Below are 21,584 nucleotides of genomic sequence, written 5' to 3'. Positions count from 1 at the left end.
TTGATACATATTTGCATGTATTTTGCCCATCCCTGAGGGTATATGTTGTTTAAAGTACCTTTATGCATAGCTGATCCAACCTGCATTCTCGTTTGCCATTGCCGGTAGCAAATTGTGTCTGTTTAGTATTGAATACCTGCCAACTTCACCGTATTACTCAGAAGTCTCTTAAATTTGGATCAGTTGTATGACTGACAGAAAAACCTCCCAAAAAAGAAAAATTATTCTCCCCCTCTCTTCTGTACTTGGAGAAGAATTTTTGCCATCACAGTGGACGGCTGCAATCCCATGAGCAGAGGCAGTGCAATATATAAATGTAATGAAGTTTTCTTCAGGCAAATTTGTTGTCAATATTTCTTTTTAAAACACCAGCTAACCCCCCCCCCCCCTCCCTCCCCTATTAGAAATTATCCCGAATTCGGTGTCCCCAAAATTGGAAGGTATGGTATTGTCTGTGCCTTTTCTATCTTGTGTCATTTATGTAACATAATATATCTGTTCTTCACATTTATAATCGCTGCAGGCCTGGTCAAGGAGGGGTTGCTCAGTGAACTACTAGTTTGAGTTCCCTGAGACGACACCACTGACATCACCTACAGTGCCGAGGTACAGGCTTAATGGTAGATATCAATAGGAGTTGATGGTAAGCTGTCCTATTTATTTAGCAGTGTTGGAGTAACTCACTTCAGCTTTCATCACTGTTTTCGCTGGCAGCTTGTTGCCTGCACACAAAAATTGTCCATTAATTGTCCATGTCCACTAAAATTGATGCAGCCTTCACATTTCTGCAGTTTAGAGCGATTCGCAGACGTATGTCGATCATAGTCGAAACGGTTTGGCTCATCATAAGAGTTGAATGCTGAGTTTCGCTTGGCAGCTTTTTGGCCACTTCGGTCACTACAAAACATTATTTGCCTCCTCAGGTACGCGTCACGTCTGTTTGGTTTGACAGCCACTGAGTTGACTCGGATGTCAGCGCCTGTTGTCAGAACCTGGTTCCTGTGCTGCCACATCATTTTTGGTGGTGGCGCTGTCGTCATCTCCAACGCTTGCGCTCCCCGTGTTCCCGTTCAAGATGGTAAGTGGTATACTCGTGGGGGCCTCGCTGCTGCAGGTCCTGCCATGTAGCTCTGGATCGTGGTGGCTCCACCGCCATCATTTGTGCTCCCTGTGATCCCAGCCGAAGTGGTGACAGGGATTATGCGAGGGCTTTGTCGCAGGTGCTTCCACGGACTTTGGTTCATGGGGGTACCGTCGCTACTGACAAAGCTTGTGCTCCCCGTCGTCCCTGTTGAAATGGCGGCTGGAACTTGGAGAGGGTCCGCTGCCACAGCCGTTCAGTTCAAGTTCCGCACATTCTGTCGTAGCCCTTGGGAATTCGTTCCTTCCATGTTGAGATTCTAGTAGGAGTAGTCCACCGCTGTTGAGTTACATGTCACCACAGCAGTCAATCTGCAGAGGGGCATGGCCACGTGAGCACACTTCTGAAATGTTAGAGCCTTGTTGTGGACATGGAGGCCGGTGTGAGAGATTTAATGTGCGTCTGGCACATCTGCCCGGCAAAAGAACTCATGGGTGTGCCACATGGAAATTGAGCAGACTGTGCAAGTCTCTTTTACAAAATGGCGCTAACAATAGGTAATGTCTGAATCATTCTTGTCTTATGTAGGTGATACTTTCTAGGCGTAATGTGTTAGTAGATAGCTACGGTGTTATTGCTTAACTCTAAAGAAGATACAAAGTATGAGACATTTTCAGGCCAAGTAAAATATTTCTGCTCACTTTAATCTTGAAGAGCTCCCAGAGTTACACATCATCCAGCAATCCTGAAGGCGATGCAGCACATGTAATTATAATTAATATTCTAGCTCTTAGTTTACCAGGAAGGTGTCCAAGAAATTGTAGGTAGTGTTAGTTGCTTAGAAGAGCGGTTTGTTTTGCATTCAGACTTGCACCTTGGCGTTCCATTCACTTTGGGATGAGGTGCTTTATTCTTGTGCGTTCTTGGTTGTTTCCTTAGCCCCTAAAGGTGTTGGAGGTTTATATGTTTTATTTTTGGGGAAACCATGTGATATTAGTATCTGGCATGCTTTTTTTTATTGCTGAAAGCTGTTTGAAGTGAGCCTTTTTTCTACCTAAGAGCATAATGATTGGGAGCTTCACTGAAGTGTCTTTTGTGGCCACACCGCAGAGCATGATTGAAAGCATCGATGCATGCTGTCGATACCATGATCGGGACTTCAAAAAGGATCAGTCAAGTCTTCCTATTTTTATTTCCATTGATTCTTTGGCATTCCAGATCTCTTTTTGTAAGCGTGTTCACGTAAGCTTGTTCAACTTTCTGGGTCATAGTATCGGGTCGTTCTGTAATTATCATATGCTTTATGCATTTGTCATTAGTCTCATCTGTAGTTGTCATGGGTTCATGGTCGACACATTTGGTGCTGCTTTGATTTGGAGGGTAAATATTGTCCACCATAGGTCTAGCAAACTTCATATATCCCACACTTCAAAATGTTCTCATAGACCTGATTAGGCAATAAGCTCCTTTTCAATATGTGCATTTACTTAAATTGAAAAGCCAAAAGGCTTTTCATAATCAGCCACATGCAGAATAAGAACAGTGTTTCTGCCACCTAGTGTGGGAGAAAATGGGGGGTGTTGGATGCCAAAGCAAACGCAAGCAGTATGAATACAACTCTAGGACTTATAAGCGGGGTAAGTGGGGAATTTGAACTGTCTACCAAGACCATGTGGCTCACACATTTAGCAGAGGATAATTGGGTTTGGTTTAACAAGCTATTGGGGTGGTTGTAAAGCTCCTATACAGTCCCACATGGAGTCACCCTGCATGCACTGATCTAGAGTGCTCGTTTCACATAGATTTGTGGGACCTATTGATCTAACTGCTTCTTTTATTTGCAATTTTTTTGTGTTATTCGGGATTATTGGGAACTTAGCAAAAGGTTGGCATGTCATGAAGAAAACATGCCATCGTACAGTTTGCTTCACACTAAAATGTGATGCATGAGCAGTAGCCAAAGCTGATAACACTTGTCTAATGAGGAAATCAATGATACTGCAAAAACTGAAGCATATCTTCGTGGGACTGTTGCCACTGCCCTATACAACTATTGCATGACCTCGTTGTTTCTTTCTTTATTGCCCTCAGTTAATTTGACAAGGACTGGATTGCTGTTATCCTTAATAGGTCGGCGTGTCACGTTTATCTTGAGGTCCAATTAACGGGAAATTTGTTTTGATAAGTTAAATAAGGGAAACAACAAAATATTCAAAGCAATGTCTTTTTTTCATTTTTTTTTGCATCACCGAAACATTTATTGGTCACCGCATTGAAACTGGGAGTGTAACGCACGAAGAGAACTGCAGTATGTCCCTCCAGTCTGTGCCGTCAGACGATGCACACATTCTGCAACATAAGTGCAGAATCAGCTATTTTTTTTTTGGGGGGGGGGTGATATTTCTGAGATGACATGAAAATGTTGTGGTCATCACCATCAAAGTGGTTTGTTGTCTGCATGTTCCCTGCTTTAGTGACAAGGCCACTGACAAGCCGCTTCACTGGTACTAAATTTAACTGCTTGACAAGTTGCTTAAACAATAGTGATACACAAATGGCAGTACGAGGACAAGTTGAAGCACCACAAGTAGCGCTTGTCCTATCACTTCTTCGACTTGCCGTTGTCCATAGCACTATTTGTGTTTTGCTCCACTTCACTGCTCTTATCTGCTTCATAAAGAGCAAATATATAAGCCTGCTTAATAAAATGACACCGTCCGTCAAATCGGTAAACATTTCTCTGTAAAACATATTGCCCTGGCCAAGTCCAAGTCTCGTCATCACGATGAGTCGCATACTGAATCGGCTAACAATGGTTTATGAATTTGATGTAGTTCTACTGAGTCAGTAGCATACTTCACTCTCTCTTCTGCACAAAGCCTATGTTTCGGAGCGGTTGACATAGTGTTTTCTCGACAGCCGAGGGGCTTGAAGCAGGTGCTTAATGTCTGTGAGCCTCCACCATTGAAATTTTAACTTGTCACTTACTCTAGAACTTGATAATGGAGCAATGGCAGATTTTATGAAGTTTGCAAAACCGACGTCGGAGACCTTCGACTTGGGAGAGGTTTACAGGGCCAGAAAAATAATGACAGCACGTCCTCACTCACAATTATCTGTAACAAAAAGATGGTGCCCAAAGAACTGTAGCTAGTTTTTAGTGTCACTCGCTGAGGCGGTTTGTATATTGTGTTAATTCCTGCATTTTGCTGTTCTGTTTTCTGTTTCAGGATCCAGTGTTACATTCCTGTGGCTTTTTGGTTGTTTGCTAATTACTGAAGGGAGCCGCAGGCTTATCATGGGCGACACAGTGCTTTGGTGAGTATCTTTTATTTACTGCTTGGCCAATCAAATCGAGTGGCTTTGCAGGAAACTCTCTACAGTTTCAGGATGTTTGAAGGTGTGTTCTCCTTCAGACATTCTGAAATGGCACACATTTTTTTGTACAGCATCGCTATACTCTGTTGAATGACCAGCTGAAAGCGTGGTAGAAGCTACATGCTCGTTGGACCAGTCATATGTCTACCTTTCCCCATGTGTTACACTCCCTCCCATAACCATGTGCAGAAGGCCGGGTCAGGTAACGAGAGGGAGGTGGTTGAATGATCCGGTGGGTGCGTAGTTACCACCGCAGTCAGCTTAGAGGTGAATGTGAATTACTTGAGCTTTAAATAGGTCACATTACTCAAAGCTTGAGGAACACCTGTGAAGTTTTTAGAATGTTTTTGTTTACCGTGTCTACTCGCTTCATGAGTCTCAAACTACTTCCAACTTGGCTAGCCACCAAGTCAATTTTCTTTCGCCGCCAAGCAGCCAGGTCACGTCAAACCAGGCAAAGGATAGCAGTACATGCTTTCATGGCTGCAAGTGTGTAGTTGCAGATGTGATCAAGAGTGAAACCGAGCGGCGCATACACGTAACAAAGCTGGGGTCGAGGAATCGCCAAGCTTTGGACACGTTTCGCCTACCGAATGCATTGATGTCAACAAACAGGCGGTCATCTGTGGTGCGCTTTCGAACAGTGAAATCGTGAAAGTGGTTAGGCCAAAGGACGGTTGCATCACTTTCCTGCTGAGTGAGCTTCCATAATAAAAAAATCTTAAATGTATAAGAAAATTTGATGTCCAACAAGCGCATATGATCCAATAAGATCATATAAGAAAATACAAGAACCTTATAAAAACATTGAAGAACAATATAAAATTATATTTGAAGTTATAAGAAACTTCTTTTCAGTTTCTTAAAACTTCTTATATCATCTTATATATTTCCTATACTGTACTTATATGTTTTTATAAGGTTTTATACGATCTTATTTGGTCCTATCCTTTTATTGGACATATAAATTTCTCACACATCCAAGATTTTTTTACTATTTACTAGAAGGGCGCTTTTCCTTTGACGGAAGGCACACTGAAAGCGCCCTAAAAAAGGTTTTCAAATTATAAAACATGGTTATTGTAGCGTGCCCACGACCAGCCGTCAATGCGCCTCCGTCAGTGGAGACATTCCACAGTACTTTGCCGGGTCATACTGCCACCTAAAATTACAATTTGCGAAGTGTGTAAATGCAGAAATATACCCTGCATAATGAACGCACCCCCCAAATATATGTCAATTTCAGAATAAAGAGCGCAGTGCATTGTATATTCAATTCCATGACACCTACATTGAAAGAACAATGTCCCTCTTTCATTATCGTAAAAGGTATGTTCATTATGCAGGTAAGTATGGTAAAAAAGTGAATGGTGACTCAAACAAGTGCAGAACTCATACATAGGAATTTGAAAAAAAATCACCAACCACATCCTACAACAAGGTCCCAAAGTTTCAAAAACAGCTTGCTTTTTTCTTCAGGGGTGACTGCTTCCAGATAGGGGACAACAGCTTCGTTTTCTTCTACGATGGTCTCTTTTTTCACTTTGTTAGGTGGCTTAGTTTGTTCACGTAGCATGATGGCAATGTGCCAGTGGACCTATTGATGTTTCCTGGTGTTGTTTGGATATGCCGTGACTATAAAAAGCTGCTGGCAGAAGTTTGTCTCAACATTTATGAGGGTGTTTGCGAAGTCGATGCGATGTTCATTGTCCTCACAGTGCTCTTCAACATCGCTGCACTCGTGGTCGAATTTGCAGACATTGTTTTTGTGTTGTTGAATTCTTTCTGGGAAGTTCTTTGTTTTTCTAATGTAGGTGGCATGGAATTGAATATACAATGCCCTTCGCTTTTTGTCTAGAGGGACGACCTTTAATTCGCAGCATCATACGTCAAAGTGTTGATAGCGGTTTGTGGGACATCTGAATACTTTCTTTTACCCGCGTACATGACAGCGCTTCGCTAGTCCCCTTTATGTAGGGAACACAGATGCGGGTGTGTAGACGGATATATTTGAGTTTTTAAGCTTTCTCCCGACCAGGCAGGCCTCTGCCGAAATGTTTACACTCAAAACTTGTACTGCATGTAGTAATGGCTCTTGGTCTGCGAGAATTTTTGTTTTAGTTTTGTGTTTGTTGAGCATTATTGGGCAAATGACAAAGCCTACGCCACCTCATTATGACCACAGTAAAAAGAGATATACACTTCATAACATAGTTGTAGGGATGGCCGGAAGGGTTTAACCGAAAGAGCTCGGGGAGTTGGCGGCGAGGTCACCCGAAGCGTCATTCGGAGGTGCTTGATGTCTCACGTTTTTCTCTTTGGCGGCAAGCGGCGGCCAGCTCCCGAAAGTGGAAGCAGATTTCCCCGCGTGGGAAGTGAACAAAACCTTCGTTCTCCAGGCGGGAGTGGGTGGTCGCCCTTGCCACCGTGGTAATTGGGGAGGCGACCTTGTCAGGGCCATGTCGGCGACTTCGGGCGCCTTGTTCGAAAAGTTGAGTCTGAACGAGCCCGTGCGCGGAGCAAGACGTTATTCTCCCGCGGTCCCGAGGGCTCCGCGTATTCTGTCTCGCGAGACAGAGACCTTGCCTTGCGCGGCAAGGGACTTGGCGCCGAGGCGCTATTGTCGGCGTTGGGTTGCCGCGAGCGGCATCAGCAGCGCGACGTTTTCCTGTTGTGTTTTGTAAAAAGTTGTTCATAATCTGTAAATATGTATTTATCTACTCAATCACCGAGTCGTGAGCGTCACCGAAACCACCGGAAAGAAGCCACCCTCCAGCCAGCGCAGGCCCCCGCGATCGTCAAGAAATCTTTACTATAGTCCTGGCATGTTTTTGCTTTGAAAAACATTTTAGCACACAAGATCAATCTATTTCTTAACTTCTTGACTGGGGATCCATGACGAAAAAATTTTTTTTTGTTGTCCCTATTTTGTTTATATTTTTTGTACGAAACTTTTCTTGTGCTACCGTCATAGCTTTAATTTTTAAAGGAAAATTATTTCCGATGTTAGGGGATAGATGGTGCTTCCTCCCGTATGATGAAAAGAGTGAGCGTTTAAAGACGCACTCCCCAAACCGACTGAAGAGTGGTGCATCTATGAGTGCACCCCCCAGGCTGCTGTTAAGATTGCCATGCATCTAAAGATATTATCAAAAGTAATACATAAGTCTTTGTCTAGTGTGAAGTGAATATTTACATTCAATTTAAGTAACGACGTAATAACAACATGGCAGTGCCCACAAGCTGCATGCGTGTGAACGAATTTCATCATCCAAATGGATGAATGACCGTTTTGGCAGAACTGGACAATGAGGAAAAGGGTACCAATACTTGAGTGTCGCTTTCTAGGGGCTATTATCATTTTAAATTGCAAATCTCATTTGCTCTTTCAGCTCGCACCTTCACGGAGTGCGGCAATCTGGGGAAGCAAGTCAAAGACAGCCTTTCTCGATTTCTGTCCCGGGGGCACTATGCTCTTTCAGGTAAGCTGCTTCCCTCTCTTAAGAAACACAAGTACACCCTTTTATTCAAGAGAAGAATGACGATAATAATCACTGGAGATGGGGAACAAGGGGGACAAAGGAGATTCCTCTTTGTCCTTTCTCTCCCTTGTACCCCTTTTCCAGGGATTATTATTGTATTCATACTTATTGCATTATTGTGGAGTTCGCATTTTGACAACCTGTGGTTGGCTGATGTGTTGTGGAAGGTAAAGCTATTGCACATTCAAACATTGTGTGAAATACAGTAGAACCCTGCTGCTGCATCTTAATGAAGTCACAATAAAGGATCATGGCATGAGCAAAGATGTAACAACTGATAATGCCCTTGGGATAGCTATAGATATTTCAGGAACCTATATTCTCTATTTCACCTTAGCTTTTGTGGCTGTAAAAAAGATGGCCTTATTTTATATGTTGACAATTTTTTCAACACTTCTTAAAATTGGGGTTGAACTATAAGTAACACACTGTTTGCAGACAAGCTTGTATTTGCCCACAGCAGCTATGGGCACTGCATACGCAGGAACTAGATTCGTGTGAGCAGACATGTCTGCACATGTCCTGTGCCGACAGCCGCGCCATCGCAGTGATGCGTTGTCTATAGTTGCAGTTAAAAAAATATTGAAATATAAGGATGCAAAAATTCTGAGCCCATCGAGCTAAACCGCAGCTGCCTCAAACAAATCACTGCACCCTGCATGCCAGATCAAAGCAGTGGAGCTTGATGCAATCATCACTTCTTGAACATGGTGGCCATGGAGGTGGTAAAGCAAAATAGGATGTGTGAGACACTGAATCTCTTAGCGTCATACAGGACCAAAAAAGAAACACAGTGCAGAGAGGCAAGGAGGTGAAATAAAGGGAGTAAGTAAAGCAAAAGGGTATGTGTTCCTAGTAGTCATACTGGCCACCTTGAGTGGCAGTGTTTGGGCATAAGAACCAGGAAGGAAATTCATGAAGCCTGTAATTCTAACAGATATATACTTTTGGACGTCCGTTAGAACCGGTGTCCGTTAACATAACAGCCGAGGAAATATGTGAGCAAGGTTCTTCTGTGCATATTATTGAATGTGCTGCGAGAATATTTCTGGTTATATGCCCACCTAATTTATAATGTTTTTCTTCTTTCAGCTTACACCTTACAGTCATGTCAGGAAGCAAGGAAAGGTAATTTTTTCACTCATTGTTTACATTTGGGCGATTAACTCAGTCTATTGAAAAAAGCACTAGTCATTTTAATGATATTGTGAAAAATAAATTTTGGTTCTTTAAATTGTTCTTCAATCTTTGTCTTCAATCTGTTTTCTTCCAATATTGCGAGCCGGCACTATGTGTATCAGGCATGAAATCAATGATAGGCCATGTAAACTATTGCAGTTTTTCGGCTGGCCAGCTGAAAGTTTACAAGGGGATGACAGTGGCGAAATGGTCACCAAGGTCGATCAAATGATGTCTATGTGATAATTATGCCCTTATAAAAATGGTTAATGCCATTTTGTATTATTGCCAAATGGCAACAGGTGTTTACAAGCAGTCAATCAGCAGGCAACAGATGTTAATCGTAATTGAGATGTCATCCTGTTGACCCGGATAGCCATTTCGCCACCATCAACTTTTTGCCGTTCTATTGGTTATTGTCGGTGCATTGCCAGTGTATCTACATGCTAATGCTAATTGGCTATTGGAGGCAGTCAAAAGACTATAAAATGTATAGTCCTTTGATTGCCTCCTTTAGCCATTTAGAATTAACATGTAGATACACTGGTGATACACCGACAATAACCAATAAAATGGCAAAAAGTTGACGGTGGCGAAATGGCTATCCGGGTCAGCAGGGTGACGTCTCAATGACGAATAACATCTGCTGCCTGCTAATTGACTACTTGTAAACAGCTGTTGCCATTTGGCAATAATATGACTTTCATATGGCATTAACCATTTTCATAGGCGGAGGGTTACCCTCACGAAGGTCACCCTCACGCAAGGAGGATAGAAGGGTAGGAGCGGGCATGACGTCAGCATAGAGTTATTACAATAAACGCTAGAGGCTCAGCTGGCGCTAGTGTGCTGCTGCATTTTGAAGCAGACAGCAAGCAGTCAGAAATTGACCTCCGGTAATGCATTTCTAAGGGAAAAAGCGAGTGCGTTTTCTCTCTGCGCTCGATTATAACAGCAGATATCATTAATAATTTGTACGTACTAGGCACATTGTAACATTTCTCAGTCACGCAGACGAAATAATTGGTCAGTTACAGTATTTTTATTCGAAATTCGTGGAATGAAAAACGCCGTTAAAACCGCTTCGTACCTGTATTTATGTGCACTGTAGGACACTGTTAGCGCGAACACGGCGTCGACGCCTTCCAGCATGGGGGATATACGTGCCAAACGATCGAAGGACATGTTTAAAACCAAGAGAGACGGCAAGAACTACGCAGTAACACTAGATAAGTAACTCCTTGTGCACGCAGACGATCAAAATAAATTGAAAGCCACGTAATATAGTTAGATTTGCAACAAATAAGTATTGCTTTATTCGTTCTGCTCATGAATATGTGCGAAGATGCTTGTTCTGGGTTCAAATCATCACCCGCACGCTCCAAATCTTTGCAAATAGGGGGAGCCAGAGATTAGGTGCCCGATAAAAACTGCCCGACATAGAAAATAATAAAACGACACCTTTCGTAACTCACGTACTTTATTGTTTGCGTTCGAATGTTTCTTTAACCGATCGTAAAGATGCACGACGGAGTCATTTTCGTCGAATGACAGGACGGGCATATTAGCAATATATAAGCACCACCGAAATGCTAGCAAACCTTGAACACACTCTACATTCCTTTCGATCGTTAGTTGCTTAGAATCGTCGGTCGTTTTCACATACCTTCCTTGAAACAGAGGGTTGGGCTTGAAATACAACGAAGTTAAACATCGTTCAGTGGTAGAGAAAAATGCTGTAACTAAAGCAATTACACTTTCACTTTACCAATAAAGGTACATACTATCCGGTACAACTGAAATGACAAAAATTATTCATGTTTTTTTCCGGCGAAAAGACATAGTTCACACTCGTTTTCCCATACGAATACACAGGGCGGCTGGAAATGTAGGCTGCATGCTGCCTGCTTCAATTTGCAACCGGAAGTCCCGTAGACACTAGCGCCAGCTGAGCCTCTAGTGTTTATTGTGCTAACTCTATGGGCGTCAGCAGTGTAGCCTCCACAAGCCATGCTACCTTGACGCCTCGCCTCTTCCTCCTTTTCCTCCTTACTCTCCTCACTTATCAGCCCAACATGACCACATCACGTGACCGTAGCTAGCCCTCGATCTGATAAAACCTACCAGACGGAGCGCGCGCAAGCCTGCAAGGAATCCTTCTACAATCAACCATACATCTCGCACGTGACATGTAACGCACACCCATCGCCAGAGAGATCTGCGGTCACGTTGGGCACAATATTGCCGCGCGCGCAGCTGGCCAAGTAGGCAGCGCGCGCGTGGCATAACGGTTATCGCGCTTGCCTTCCACGGTTCGATTCCTGGCCGCGGCTACACGTTTTTGTTGACACTGTAATGTGATGTTCTGGTGAATTCGAGAACCGTCTTGCTGATTCGAGGTTAGAATGCTCTACGCGCCGAACCTTCTACGCCGAACGATCCAGAAACCCACGAGGGTACATAAGGGATTCCGCAAGGCGAGCGGAGTCAGTTTCGCACCAGTGTTCGACTCTGCTGCTACGCCGACTTCGACGCCCGCGACGCTCTGTTATTATCGTTTGTATGCTTTTATTTTTGGCACAAGTTCGCCACATTAAACTTTTATTTTTTCCTGATTATTTTTTTTTCTGGTCACCACCCGTGACAATATCGCTTAAAGGCCGACGACCAGTTCGCGCTTTCCACTTTTCCCCCGATTCCTCCTCTCCCCCTTCTACCCTGTCCACCGTTGTCTGTTTCCTCCTCCTCTAGGTTGAGGAGGATCTTCTGCGTTGCAGAATCTGGTGTACGGTCGTCGGCCTTCAAGCTTTTTATGACTAGGCTTCACCAATATTGCAACGTGCCCCCTCCTAGTACTTATAACCTTCTTGCCCTCACGAGGGTCTCAAGGTCGCCCTCTCGAGAGTTGCCCTCGTGACGTCACACGAGACGTCACATGCGACGTCATTATATAAAACACGTGGCGTATGACGTCACCTGACGTCACACGTATCTAAGATTGCTAATATTCCCACTGAATTTAGCGGGAATTTTTTCCGCTAAATATGGCGGAAAAATATTTCTGCTAACTTTACCCTCGTGACGTGACGTCTGACACGTGTGACATCGAACGTGATGTCAGGTGTGAAGTGACGAGGGTAACATTTTACCACTAAATTTGGCGGGAAGGAAGAAGGGCATACCCTCCCCTCCGTACCCTCCCCTCTTCCTCCTCAAGAGATGCGCTCTAATTCGGCTTTACACAAAAAATGTAAACGTATTTAACTTTTTTTTTCAAATGCGGATATATTTTTACGTAGGTGGCAGAGGTAAAGGCGTAAGGCCTGACAGAGCCTCTGCCCCTACAGTGAAGCATAATATACAAAAATATTCATGCGATATAGCATAAATAAAGCTAGACAAAACAAGCGGAACGTATCAAGTAACTTGAACAACATTTGGCGCAGTGGCCATGAATATTCTCAACTAACGGCAATAAATATGAAACGCATAAATTGAAAATAATACTAATAACAACCGCACATGTCATTAAAAAAATTCCCTTTCATATGTTCAGTTATGCAATAAAAGTTTAAGACAGTACCATTCAGATAGCTAAAATAGTGCGACACTTCAAGTAAACTGCCATGAAACTGAAACAAGAGAACTAATATTGGGAATTTTAATAAGAAAATAAAGTATATTGTAGGGTGTTTTACGAAAAGTTGACAAATTCGATATTGCGAAAAGTACGCGTCGCAAAAAAAAAAAAAAAAAGCCTGTCGTCTTTTTTGTACTGGGTCAGAGGCCCATTTAGGAAAATATTAAAGTTTGGGATAATTAAGTTATTATTTATTTTTTGAGTAATTCACTTTCTTTATTATTGTGTTGAAGGCAGAGTGTCGAAACGGAACCGAACCGAACGGAAAACCGGAACCGAACCGTTATTCTTAGCCGAACCGGAACTGAACCCGAACCGAAATCTTCGCCGCCATCTTGAAGCTGAACCGGAACTGAACCGTAAAAAATATAACGGTAACCGGTTCGAAACCGTTCACGCTAATTTTTCTTTCTTACAAAATGAGTGTTCTAGAAGCGAAAATTGGCAGCTCTATTTCTATATAGTGATCAAATTGTCATATACTCCAGTGCAATGTTTCAAAAATTGTGGATTTTCGTGGCGCTTTTGTATTGGCATTACAATTAGTAATGTGTCGCGTGGTCACGTGACGTCATGGTGTCAAGATATGCTGTCAAATAATGCCATGTCACGTGGCCTTGTGGCGTAGTCGCGTGACTCACCGCATCAAGTTCTACTTACATTGATAATGTCATTATAGTTTGATGCAACTCATGAAGGTTGGGCGAGACAAAGGAAGGCCGGGGAGGAGGAAGCAGACGAAACGTTGGAGAGAAAGCGAGGTTCCCCGTCTCATCTCCAGCTTTCCGCCTGTTTCCTCCTACCCGGCCTTCCTTTCCCTCGCCCTACCTTCTTGAGTTGCAACAGACTTTAATGACGTACTCAGTTTAAGTCGATTTGGCACTATGACGTATCAAGTCGACTTCAAAGTATTAGCGTTGTTGACACTGTGACGCCACATGCTATCACGAACTTTCACCGCGAGTCACGTGACACTGGGACGTACTCGACTGTCATGAGCCCGCGTCGAGTGCTCGGGCTCATGACAACCAGCATCGCCAAGCATTTGTGTTGGTTCGTGCTCAATCAAAGACGAGAATAGCCGAACTCTAGCGGTATACAATTAGCGTCCGATCACGTTGCGGCTTGCTCTAACAGCGAGTTAAAAGGGGAAAGCTATTTCTTTCCTTTATTTTTTCTGCGTCTGCCAGTGAACGAAGAGTAATATTAATGGGTGTTTTTGGAAGCTATCAACGTCTGCGATTGTTGCATGAACCATTTTACATATACACATTAGTGAGGCAGCCAAACATGTTTCCGTTGTTGCTGAACTGTCTCATGAAAGTTGTCCCTGAAAATAGAAGCATTGAAAGGACTAAATATGGCTTATTATTCTGACGATAATTAAAACTACAAGTGTGTATGGCAGGGATACCTCAAAAAGAAAGACTTTAGTGGCCTTAGAGGCAGCCGCTTAAATTCTCGAAGTTTTGTTCAAAACTTCACAGTTTTTGTGTGCAAAATAAGAACAATGGAGGGTTAATCTTAAAGGGACCATGAAATGATTTTAAAATCGAATTTCTTCCACCGCACGTTGTAGAAGGTGTGAAAAGAAACACAAAAATAGGGAGCCAAAAAATATTATTCGCTATAGAACTTTTAGAAGAAATCTGGATTCTTTTGCGCCTTCTTTCCTTCGAAAGCTCTCTGCCTTTTCGCTGCGATGCATCCACGGAAACGCAGCACGTCAGCCGAATCCACGTCGCATATTGGCTAAGAGCCTACCTCACCAGCACCGCGATCGTAAACAATAAATAGCCGGCGAATGTTCCCTAAATGTTTTGTTAAATAATATTCAGATCCACATTTTGTAGCATAATTAGAGATGTGACGAAAATTGCCAAATTTGATAATGCTGAGAGCCAAGCGCCATCTATCGTGTGGTAAATAAAGCAGGTGCGGTAGGGCCGACCGGCCGACAGCGTTGGGCTCAGTTACTTGGCCACGACGTGTTCTTCTCGCGCGTCCCGACTTCAAGCAGCAAGAAAAAAAGTACTTGAAACAGACCACGACGAACAAGAACGCTGAAGGGAGGAAGTGGCCGAGTGGGCTAACGCGTCTCAGCTCGGAGCGTGGAGCGAAAGCTTGCGCTGGGAACCTCCTGGGTTCGATCCCCGCCGCCCCCGCCCGTTTCGATCTGGATGAGTTTCGTACCGGCACGCGTTCGTGTGATCACTACTGCGTGATGCACGTTAAAAACCCCAGGTTAGCGGTTGTACCGCACTGGCCAAATTTCTCATCTACAGCTAAGAGACCGATTACCCGTTGAGGCGCATCTCCATCAAGGCTGTATAAACATAAGGAGCAAGCCAATTTTTAAACAAGAACGCTGGATCCACAAACACTACGAATTCACCGACGAACTCGGCAGATAGGCCTAGCAGGCATGCACTCCGAAGCAGGCACTCCGGCTCCGGCGCAGCGTTGCTTTGACAGTACTTGGCCAAGACCGTCTGCCCACGACCGGCTGGCGTGCTGAATGGAATATGCCCGCGCGACCCTTGTGGACCCTTCCCGTATTTTGATCGCTGACCTCAATTTTAGATTAAGGGGTGAGGTCAATCTCTTCCCCTTATTTTCCGAGGCAGTGTTGACGAACACTGTTGTCGAAAACGGACTCTCGTCGATTCTATCTTCTTGTTTTGTGTGATAATAGAGCTCAAATAAACGCCGTATGGATTACGTTCGTAACACGGTATGTTCACTTTGTTATTTGTATGCCATTTTTATTCTGACAGACTGCACGTCACTGTCGAGCTATAACCGTTCGTGGGAGCTACGTGCAATGCCGGTTGAAACTTCCTTTGCCGAGTGTCGCGTCAGTATTGAGTTGCAATCGTAAAAGATCGGTCCCGAAGCGCTTACCAACCAGCGCGAATACAGCACTTCCATCAAACGCGCGCGTCCGCTCCGAGTGTGAACAGGTATTTACGTGACTCTTGCTGACACTTTCGTAGTTCAAACGTATCTTTTTTAACGTCGGCTCGCTCCTGCATCTCCGAGGTCGCGGAAAACGCCGCGGTCATTTGTCTCTACCTACGTCGCTTTGCCAACGACTGACACGGGCCGCCTTTTACCAACAATGACAGTTGGGTTGACTTCTGGAGTCTTCACCGGAAGACCTGCCGCACTTCCCAACAGGCATAGCGGCGTATGGGACTAGTCCCATGCTGTCGCCCTAGCGCAACATATCTAATTGAATCTCGCTCAGCTGCGACGTGCCAATGTCCATCGCGGCGATGGGAGGTGCCGGTTTAGAAAATACATCGGTGACATCCGCGCCATCAGCGCAGTAAAACCTACCGGCACACCGCCAACTCGCCGCCGCTAACTGCCGCTATCGCTCCCATTCTCCTACTACCGCGAGAACTTCCGGTTCCGGAAACAGGGTACGTCACGACTAGGGTGTAATATAGACAGGTGGGGAAACGGCCCATAGAAGCCTACCGCAGCGCCGTGACCGGATTGTGGACTCGTCTGCTTGCGGGTACCCCCGATTTGCGGCAAATGGCGCTGCGGCGAAAGGAAAAATAATTGGAATCGGATTTGCATGAAACTCGATGGGAGAGCGCGAAAAATAAACCGAGAGCACGACATTCCTTCATTGAAAATCCACGAGAAAACATCTCCGGTAGTTTAGCCGGTCGCCACCGGTCGCCCATTCGGAGAGAGAGTTCGCCGTGCTCCACATAGATGGCGCCAAATAAAAAAGAGAAAGCCGAGGGGGACACAATGCGGTCGCTCATTTGGCTCTCGTTTCCCCACCTGTCTATCTTACACCCTGGTCACGACCGCCAAAATTACGCCGCAGCTTGTTTTGCGGTCAGTTGGAGAGACAAAAAAAGTCGATATTTCATTAATTTTTAGTGTAGAAGTTAATAAACCGAGACGAAAACGGATGCTTGTTCGGCATTCAGTGAACATTGACGGTTTAATGTAAAAGTTTCGTGGTAAATCTAAAAAGGTCATTTCATGGTCCCTTTAACAATTTTCGAACTGGAACCCCCAAATGGAGGAGGGAGTCCCTCAGAAATAAAAAAAAGTATTCTCCGGAGGAGCATCGTAAAATAAAAGTGGGTGGGGAGAGAGAGAGCTTTAAAAACATACTGTGTTGTAAAGGTTCCTCCACTCCGCATTTTGGACGCATACCAGACAGCGTGATCCCGCAAAGCTACTTCCTTTGCAGAATCACTCCTGCCAGAAAGTGCCTTTTTGTGGTGCCAGACGCTCGCGCCCTTCCTCACGACGCTGCGCCAAGAAAGAATAATTTTTGTTTTTTAATTCAGGAGTTGCACTGAACACAAACCTCTTCATTGTGCACCGCAGGATTTGATTTTCTCAGCAAAAAGAAATTGCTGACCGCTAGCATATACTGCGATGGTGTCACGTGCAAACCATGTTAAACAGTTCAGTTTTCAGTGGTTCAGTGGTTTCAGTGGTTTTCAGTGGTTTCAGTTTCATGTGGTGTTCTCAACACAATACTCGGCTTCAAGTGTGAGCGTAGCAGAAGCTAAAAGAGTGAGCTCGGGCTTTCTGCGTTCTTGCCAAGCAGGCGCGTTCCTGCACTGCAAGCACTGGTCAGGACCACACGCTCGCGCTTGCAGCATCGGCTGCGTCCCTACTTCAAGGGGTCCTATAATGCGTTTCAGGCCATTTTTTTTATTTGCATCACGTTCGCTTTAACTAGTGACTGAGTCTAGCAACATGATAAACATAAAATAAACACAATCTGGCGTATTTTTAACATAATAGGTGAAATAATTTCACAATTTTGAGCAAAATATTTTTGTTGATGACGACCTTGGTCTGAACTAATAGAAAGCCTAAACTACATGAGCGTGCAACAACCATGCGCGATCTTCCTCCACCACCCCCCATACCTGATCCCGGAAGACCAATAAAGTTTCCTTCTCCTCCTCCCTCCCCCCCCCCCCCCCCCCCCAGTTTACGGGTGTTCTAAGCAAAAATTTGAGTGAGAGTCATGGAATTGAAGGGATCAGAAGTGGTCGCCTGCATGCAGCCAGTCCTTCCTCTTGAAATCTAGGTCGTCATTGTCTGATGCTCTAAACCATGGGTGGCCAGGCCGACCAGGCCTAAGGGCCGCAAACGAAACCACGAAACTTCTAAGAGCCACGGGGGGGGGGGGGGGGGGGGGAGGGGCAAGTTAAAATTTTGTTTAGAGTCTGACTGTGCACAAGGCTGTACGACAGTACGTATGGAGGTACAAGGCTGGCAAACCGCGAGCCGTACTTCATTCTGCCTGAAATACCTTCTTGTTTCCCTGGGGAAATACGGGAAGGGGGGGGGGGGGGGGGGTCCACTCACTTGGGATTCGCGAGCCGCACTTGGACCAGCAAAGAGCCGCATGCGGCTCGCGAATCGCGGTTTGGCCACCCCTGCAGTCTAAACCAATGCCGTCACTGAACGCTCGTGTATGACACGGATAGGCACGCCTTTCGAAGCAGCATTTGGTTTTCTTAGTCCTTTTTTCAATGCCTATCTAAGCTGAAGCGAAGTCTAGCAAAAGGGATGTCTAAATTGTAAAGTTGTGCAGTATACAGTAAAACCATTATTGTTCGCGAGCCCTTCATTTTCGCAAATTTTGCGAATTAAAGAATTCGCGAAACTTAAGGGCGCGCGAAAATTTAGTTTCTTTAAGAGTTTCAATGCAGGGGTGTGGCATTCTCAAAATTCAGTGGCGGCGATTATGTCCTCTGTGAACGATTCGCGAAAAACAGGGGCCGCTGAAATAAAGGGCTTTACAGTATACAGCAGTCAAGCGATGATATGCGGCAGCCTAAAAAAAGCTAGATCGCGCATGACCAATTAAAGCACAGAGTTGTAAAATCAGGCACCAAAAATAAGTGCATATAAAACCGAATATAACTTTAGTCTCCCGAGAATGTATTCCGCGAAGTTTCGAGCTCGTGCAATCCGATGTCCAAATGTGATTCAAATTAGAAATATATTGTCTGTTCTTCGCGATATTTATGCGTAATTGGGAACATCATTGCTTGCATATATATTAGGAAAATACGGACGATAACCAACCAAGTCCTGAACAGGTAAAGGTCCGGCGTTTCAAAACCAGTTCGGTATTTTTATTAGGGGCGACCATTTGCACGTGGAGAGCTGCAGCTTCTTTTCCATATACAGTGTGCCGTTTGCTTCCTTCCCTTTTAATGCGAAAGCATTAACTGCTCCATGGAGCAAACCGACGCCTTCAGCTTTGAAGCCGCGCCAAACGGCGCCTTCCCCCCGTTCAAATGTCGCGTGTAGCTGAAATCTGATGAATTGGGTCCCATTGCCTAGCGCATGTCATCAAGGGACGTGGCTCCCATTGGCCTTCATGCGGCGCAGTTTTAGAAAACGTTACCAGAGAATCCCTCTCCATGGCGGCGCAGCGCACGCAGTGGCCCGGCAAGGTGCGGTGGTGCGGGCCTGTACGGCATAGAGTTTGCCCACTCGGACAAACGCCGAAACGGGGCCGTCCACGCCACTACCCCGCAGACGAACTATGGGAGCAGAAGAGCGACATTCGTGATTTCGCCTTCACAACTTATAAGGAGTTGCTTAGGTGTCCTCGGACGTTTCTGAACTTCAAGTGTCCTGGTCCATTGACATACTCCAATGGTTAAAGGGACCATGAAATGATTTTAAAATCGAATTTCATCCACCGCACGTCGTAAAAGGTGTGGAAAGAAACACAAAAACACAAAAATTGGGAGCCAAAAAAAAATTATTTGCTATAAAACTTTTAAAAGAAAACTGGACTCTTTTGCGCCTTCTTTCCTTCGCCTTTTCACTACGATGCATCCGCGGAAACGGGGCACGTCAGCCGAATCCACGTCGCCTATTGGGTAAGAGCCTACCTCACCAGCACCGCGATCGTAAACAATAAATAGCCGGCGAATGTTTCCTAAACGTTTTGTTAAATAATATTCAGATCCACATTTTGTAGCATAATTAGAGATGTGGCGAAAATTGCCAAATTTGATATTGCTGAGAGCCGAGCGCCATCTATCGTGTGGTAAACGAAGCAACTACTGCGCGACGTGCGCGTGCGCAGTAGCGCAGGGCCGAGTTCAGTTACTTAAGTCGCGACGGGCCGACGGCCGACGAACGGTTATTTCTTTATTTCCGTTGATTTACTTCCTCTCAAAACTCTGACTGACTGAACGTTTATTTTTCTACGTGTTCTTCTCGCGCGTGCCGACTTCAAGCAGCAAGAAAAAAAGTACTTAAAACAGACCACGACGAACAAGAACACTGGCCACGAATCGACCGACTCCGACGAAGCGAGCTGCTCAGAATATAGGCCTAGCAGGCACTCCGACTCGGCGCAGCGTTGCTTCGTCGCAAGACCGTCTGCCTCCGACCGGCTGGCGTGCTGAATGAAATATGCCCGCGCTACCCTTGTGGACCCTTCCCGCATTATAGTTTGATCGCTGACCTCAATTTTGAGATTAAGAGGTGAGGTCAATCTCTTCCCCTTGTTTTCCGAGGCAGTGTTGACGAACACTCGTTGAAAAGCGACTCTCGTCGATTCTATCTTCTTGTTTTGTGTGATATAGAGCTGAAATAAACGCCGTATGGATTACCTTCGTAACACGGTATGTACACTTTGTTTTTGGTATGCCATTTTTATTCTGACAGACTGCACGTCACTGTCGAGCTATAACGGTTCGTGGGAGGTATACGTGCAATGCCGGTCCAACCTTTCTTTGCCGAGTGTCGCGTCAGTATCGAGTTGCAATCGTAAAAGATCGGTCCCGAAGCGCTTACCAACAGCGCGAATACAGCACTTCCATCAAACGCGCGCGTCCTCTCCGAGTGTGAACAGGTATTTACGTGGCTCTTGCTGACACTCGTAGTTCAAACGTATCTTTCTTAACGTCGGCTCGCTCCTGCATCTCCGAGGCCGCGAAAAACGCCGCGGCAATTTTTTTACATCTACGTCGCTTTGCAAACGACTGACACAGGCCGCCTTTTACCAACAATAAACAGTTGGGTTGACTTCTGGAGTCTTCACCGGAAGACTCGCTGCACTTAGGCGCCGATTCAGAAAATACGTCGGTGACATCAGCGCAGTAAAACCTACCGGGGCACCCCAACTCGTCGCCGCTAACGCTCCCATTCTCCTACTGCCGAGAGAACTTCCGGTCCCGGAAACAGCGTACGTCACGGCTTGTTTTGCGGTCAGTTGGAGAGAAAGAAAAAGTCGATATTTCATTAATTTTTTGTGTAGAAGTTAATAAACCGAGACGAAAACGGATGCCTGTTCGGCATTCAGTGAACATTGACGGTTTAATGTAAAAGTTATCTGGAAAAAGTAAAAAGGTCATTTCATGGTCCCTTTAAATGGCTATTGAGCCCGACCTATTGAAACATCCGGTTCCTAAATGTTTAGAACTTGCTTGGTAAAGGTCTGTATGTCTCAAATTTTTGACGCAACCATGATCGAGCTCCGACAAACGTATTTACATTTAAAATCGGCATTTCTATATATTCAATTTTGCAGTAAGGCGTCCTGTATGGGATTATTTAGAATACCAATTCTTTCTTTCTGCACATTTCGTGTATTTGCCTTCACATCTATAATGTGAGCACACAGTCCTTTTTTGGCGTACCCGCTGTTTCACACGGCAGAACAGCGCACAAAAAAGGGCGTTCCGCGGACTCAACAGAGGGCGCATTCTCGAGTGTCTTCCTCCCGTTTCGGTCT

General features: G+C 44.9%; 1 protein-coding gene across 4 annotated transcripts in view; it reads left to right on the top strand.

Annotated features, from left to right (window-relative positions):
• The window catches only part of LOC115309576, a 35,152-nt gene extending 25,837 nt beyond the window's left edge, over window positions 1-9,315 (top strand). For 2 of the 4 annotated variants that reach the window (XR_006078136.1, XM_040210906.3), the window contains exons 2-5: window positions 524-1,078; window positions 4,312-4,399; window positions 7,852-7,941; window positions 9,094-9,315. Coding sequence is in view for 3 of the 4 variants with exons in the window: in XM_040210906.3 (XP_040066840.2) it covers window positions 970-1,078; window positions 4,312-4,399; window positions 7,852-7,941; window positions 9,094-9,133 (327 nt within the window). In the remaining variant the exon portion in view is untranslated. The remainder of the gene's footprint in view (window positions 1-523; window positions 1,079-4,311; window positions 4,400-7,851; window positions 7,942-9,093) is intronic. The other 2 variants (XM_042292650.1, XM_040210901.3) reach the window with 2 other exon arrangements.
• The last annotated feature ends 12,269 nt before the right edge of the window (window positions 9,316-21,584 follow it).

Source organism: Ixodes scapularis, unplaced genomic scaffold (assembly GCF_016920785.2).
Source record: "Ixodes scapularis isolate PalLabHiFi unplaced genomic scaffold, ASM1692078v2 PGA_scaffold3__209_contigs__length_174095766, whole genome shotgun sequence".
NCBI classification, from domain to species: domain Eukaryota; kingdom Metazoa; phylum Arthropoda; class Arachnida; order Ixodida; family Ixodidae; genus Ixodes; species Ixodes scapularis.
The sequence above is the reverse complement of the archived record's forward strand: the minus strand, read 5'-3'. Positions and strand labels throughout refer to the sequence as shown.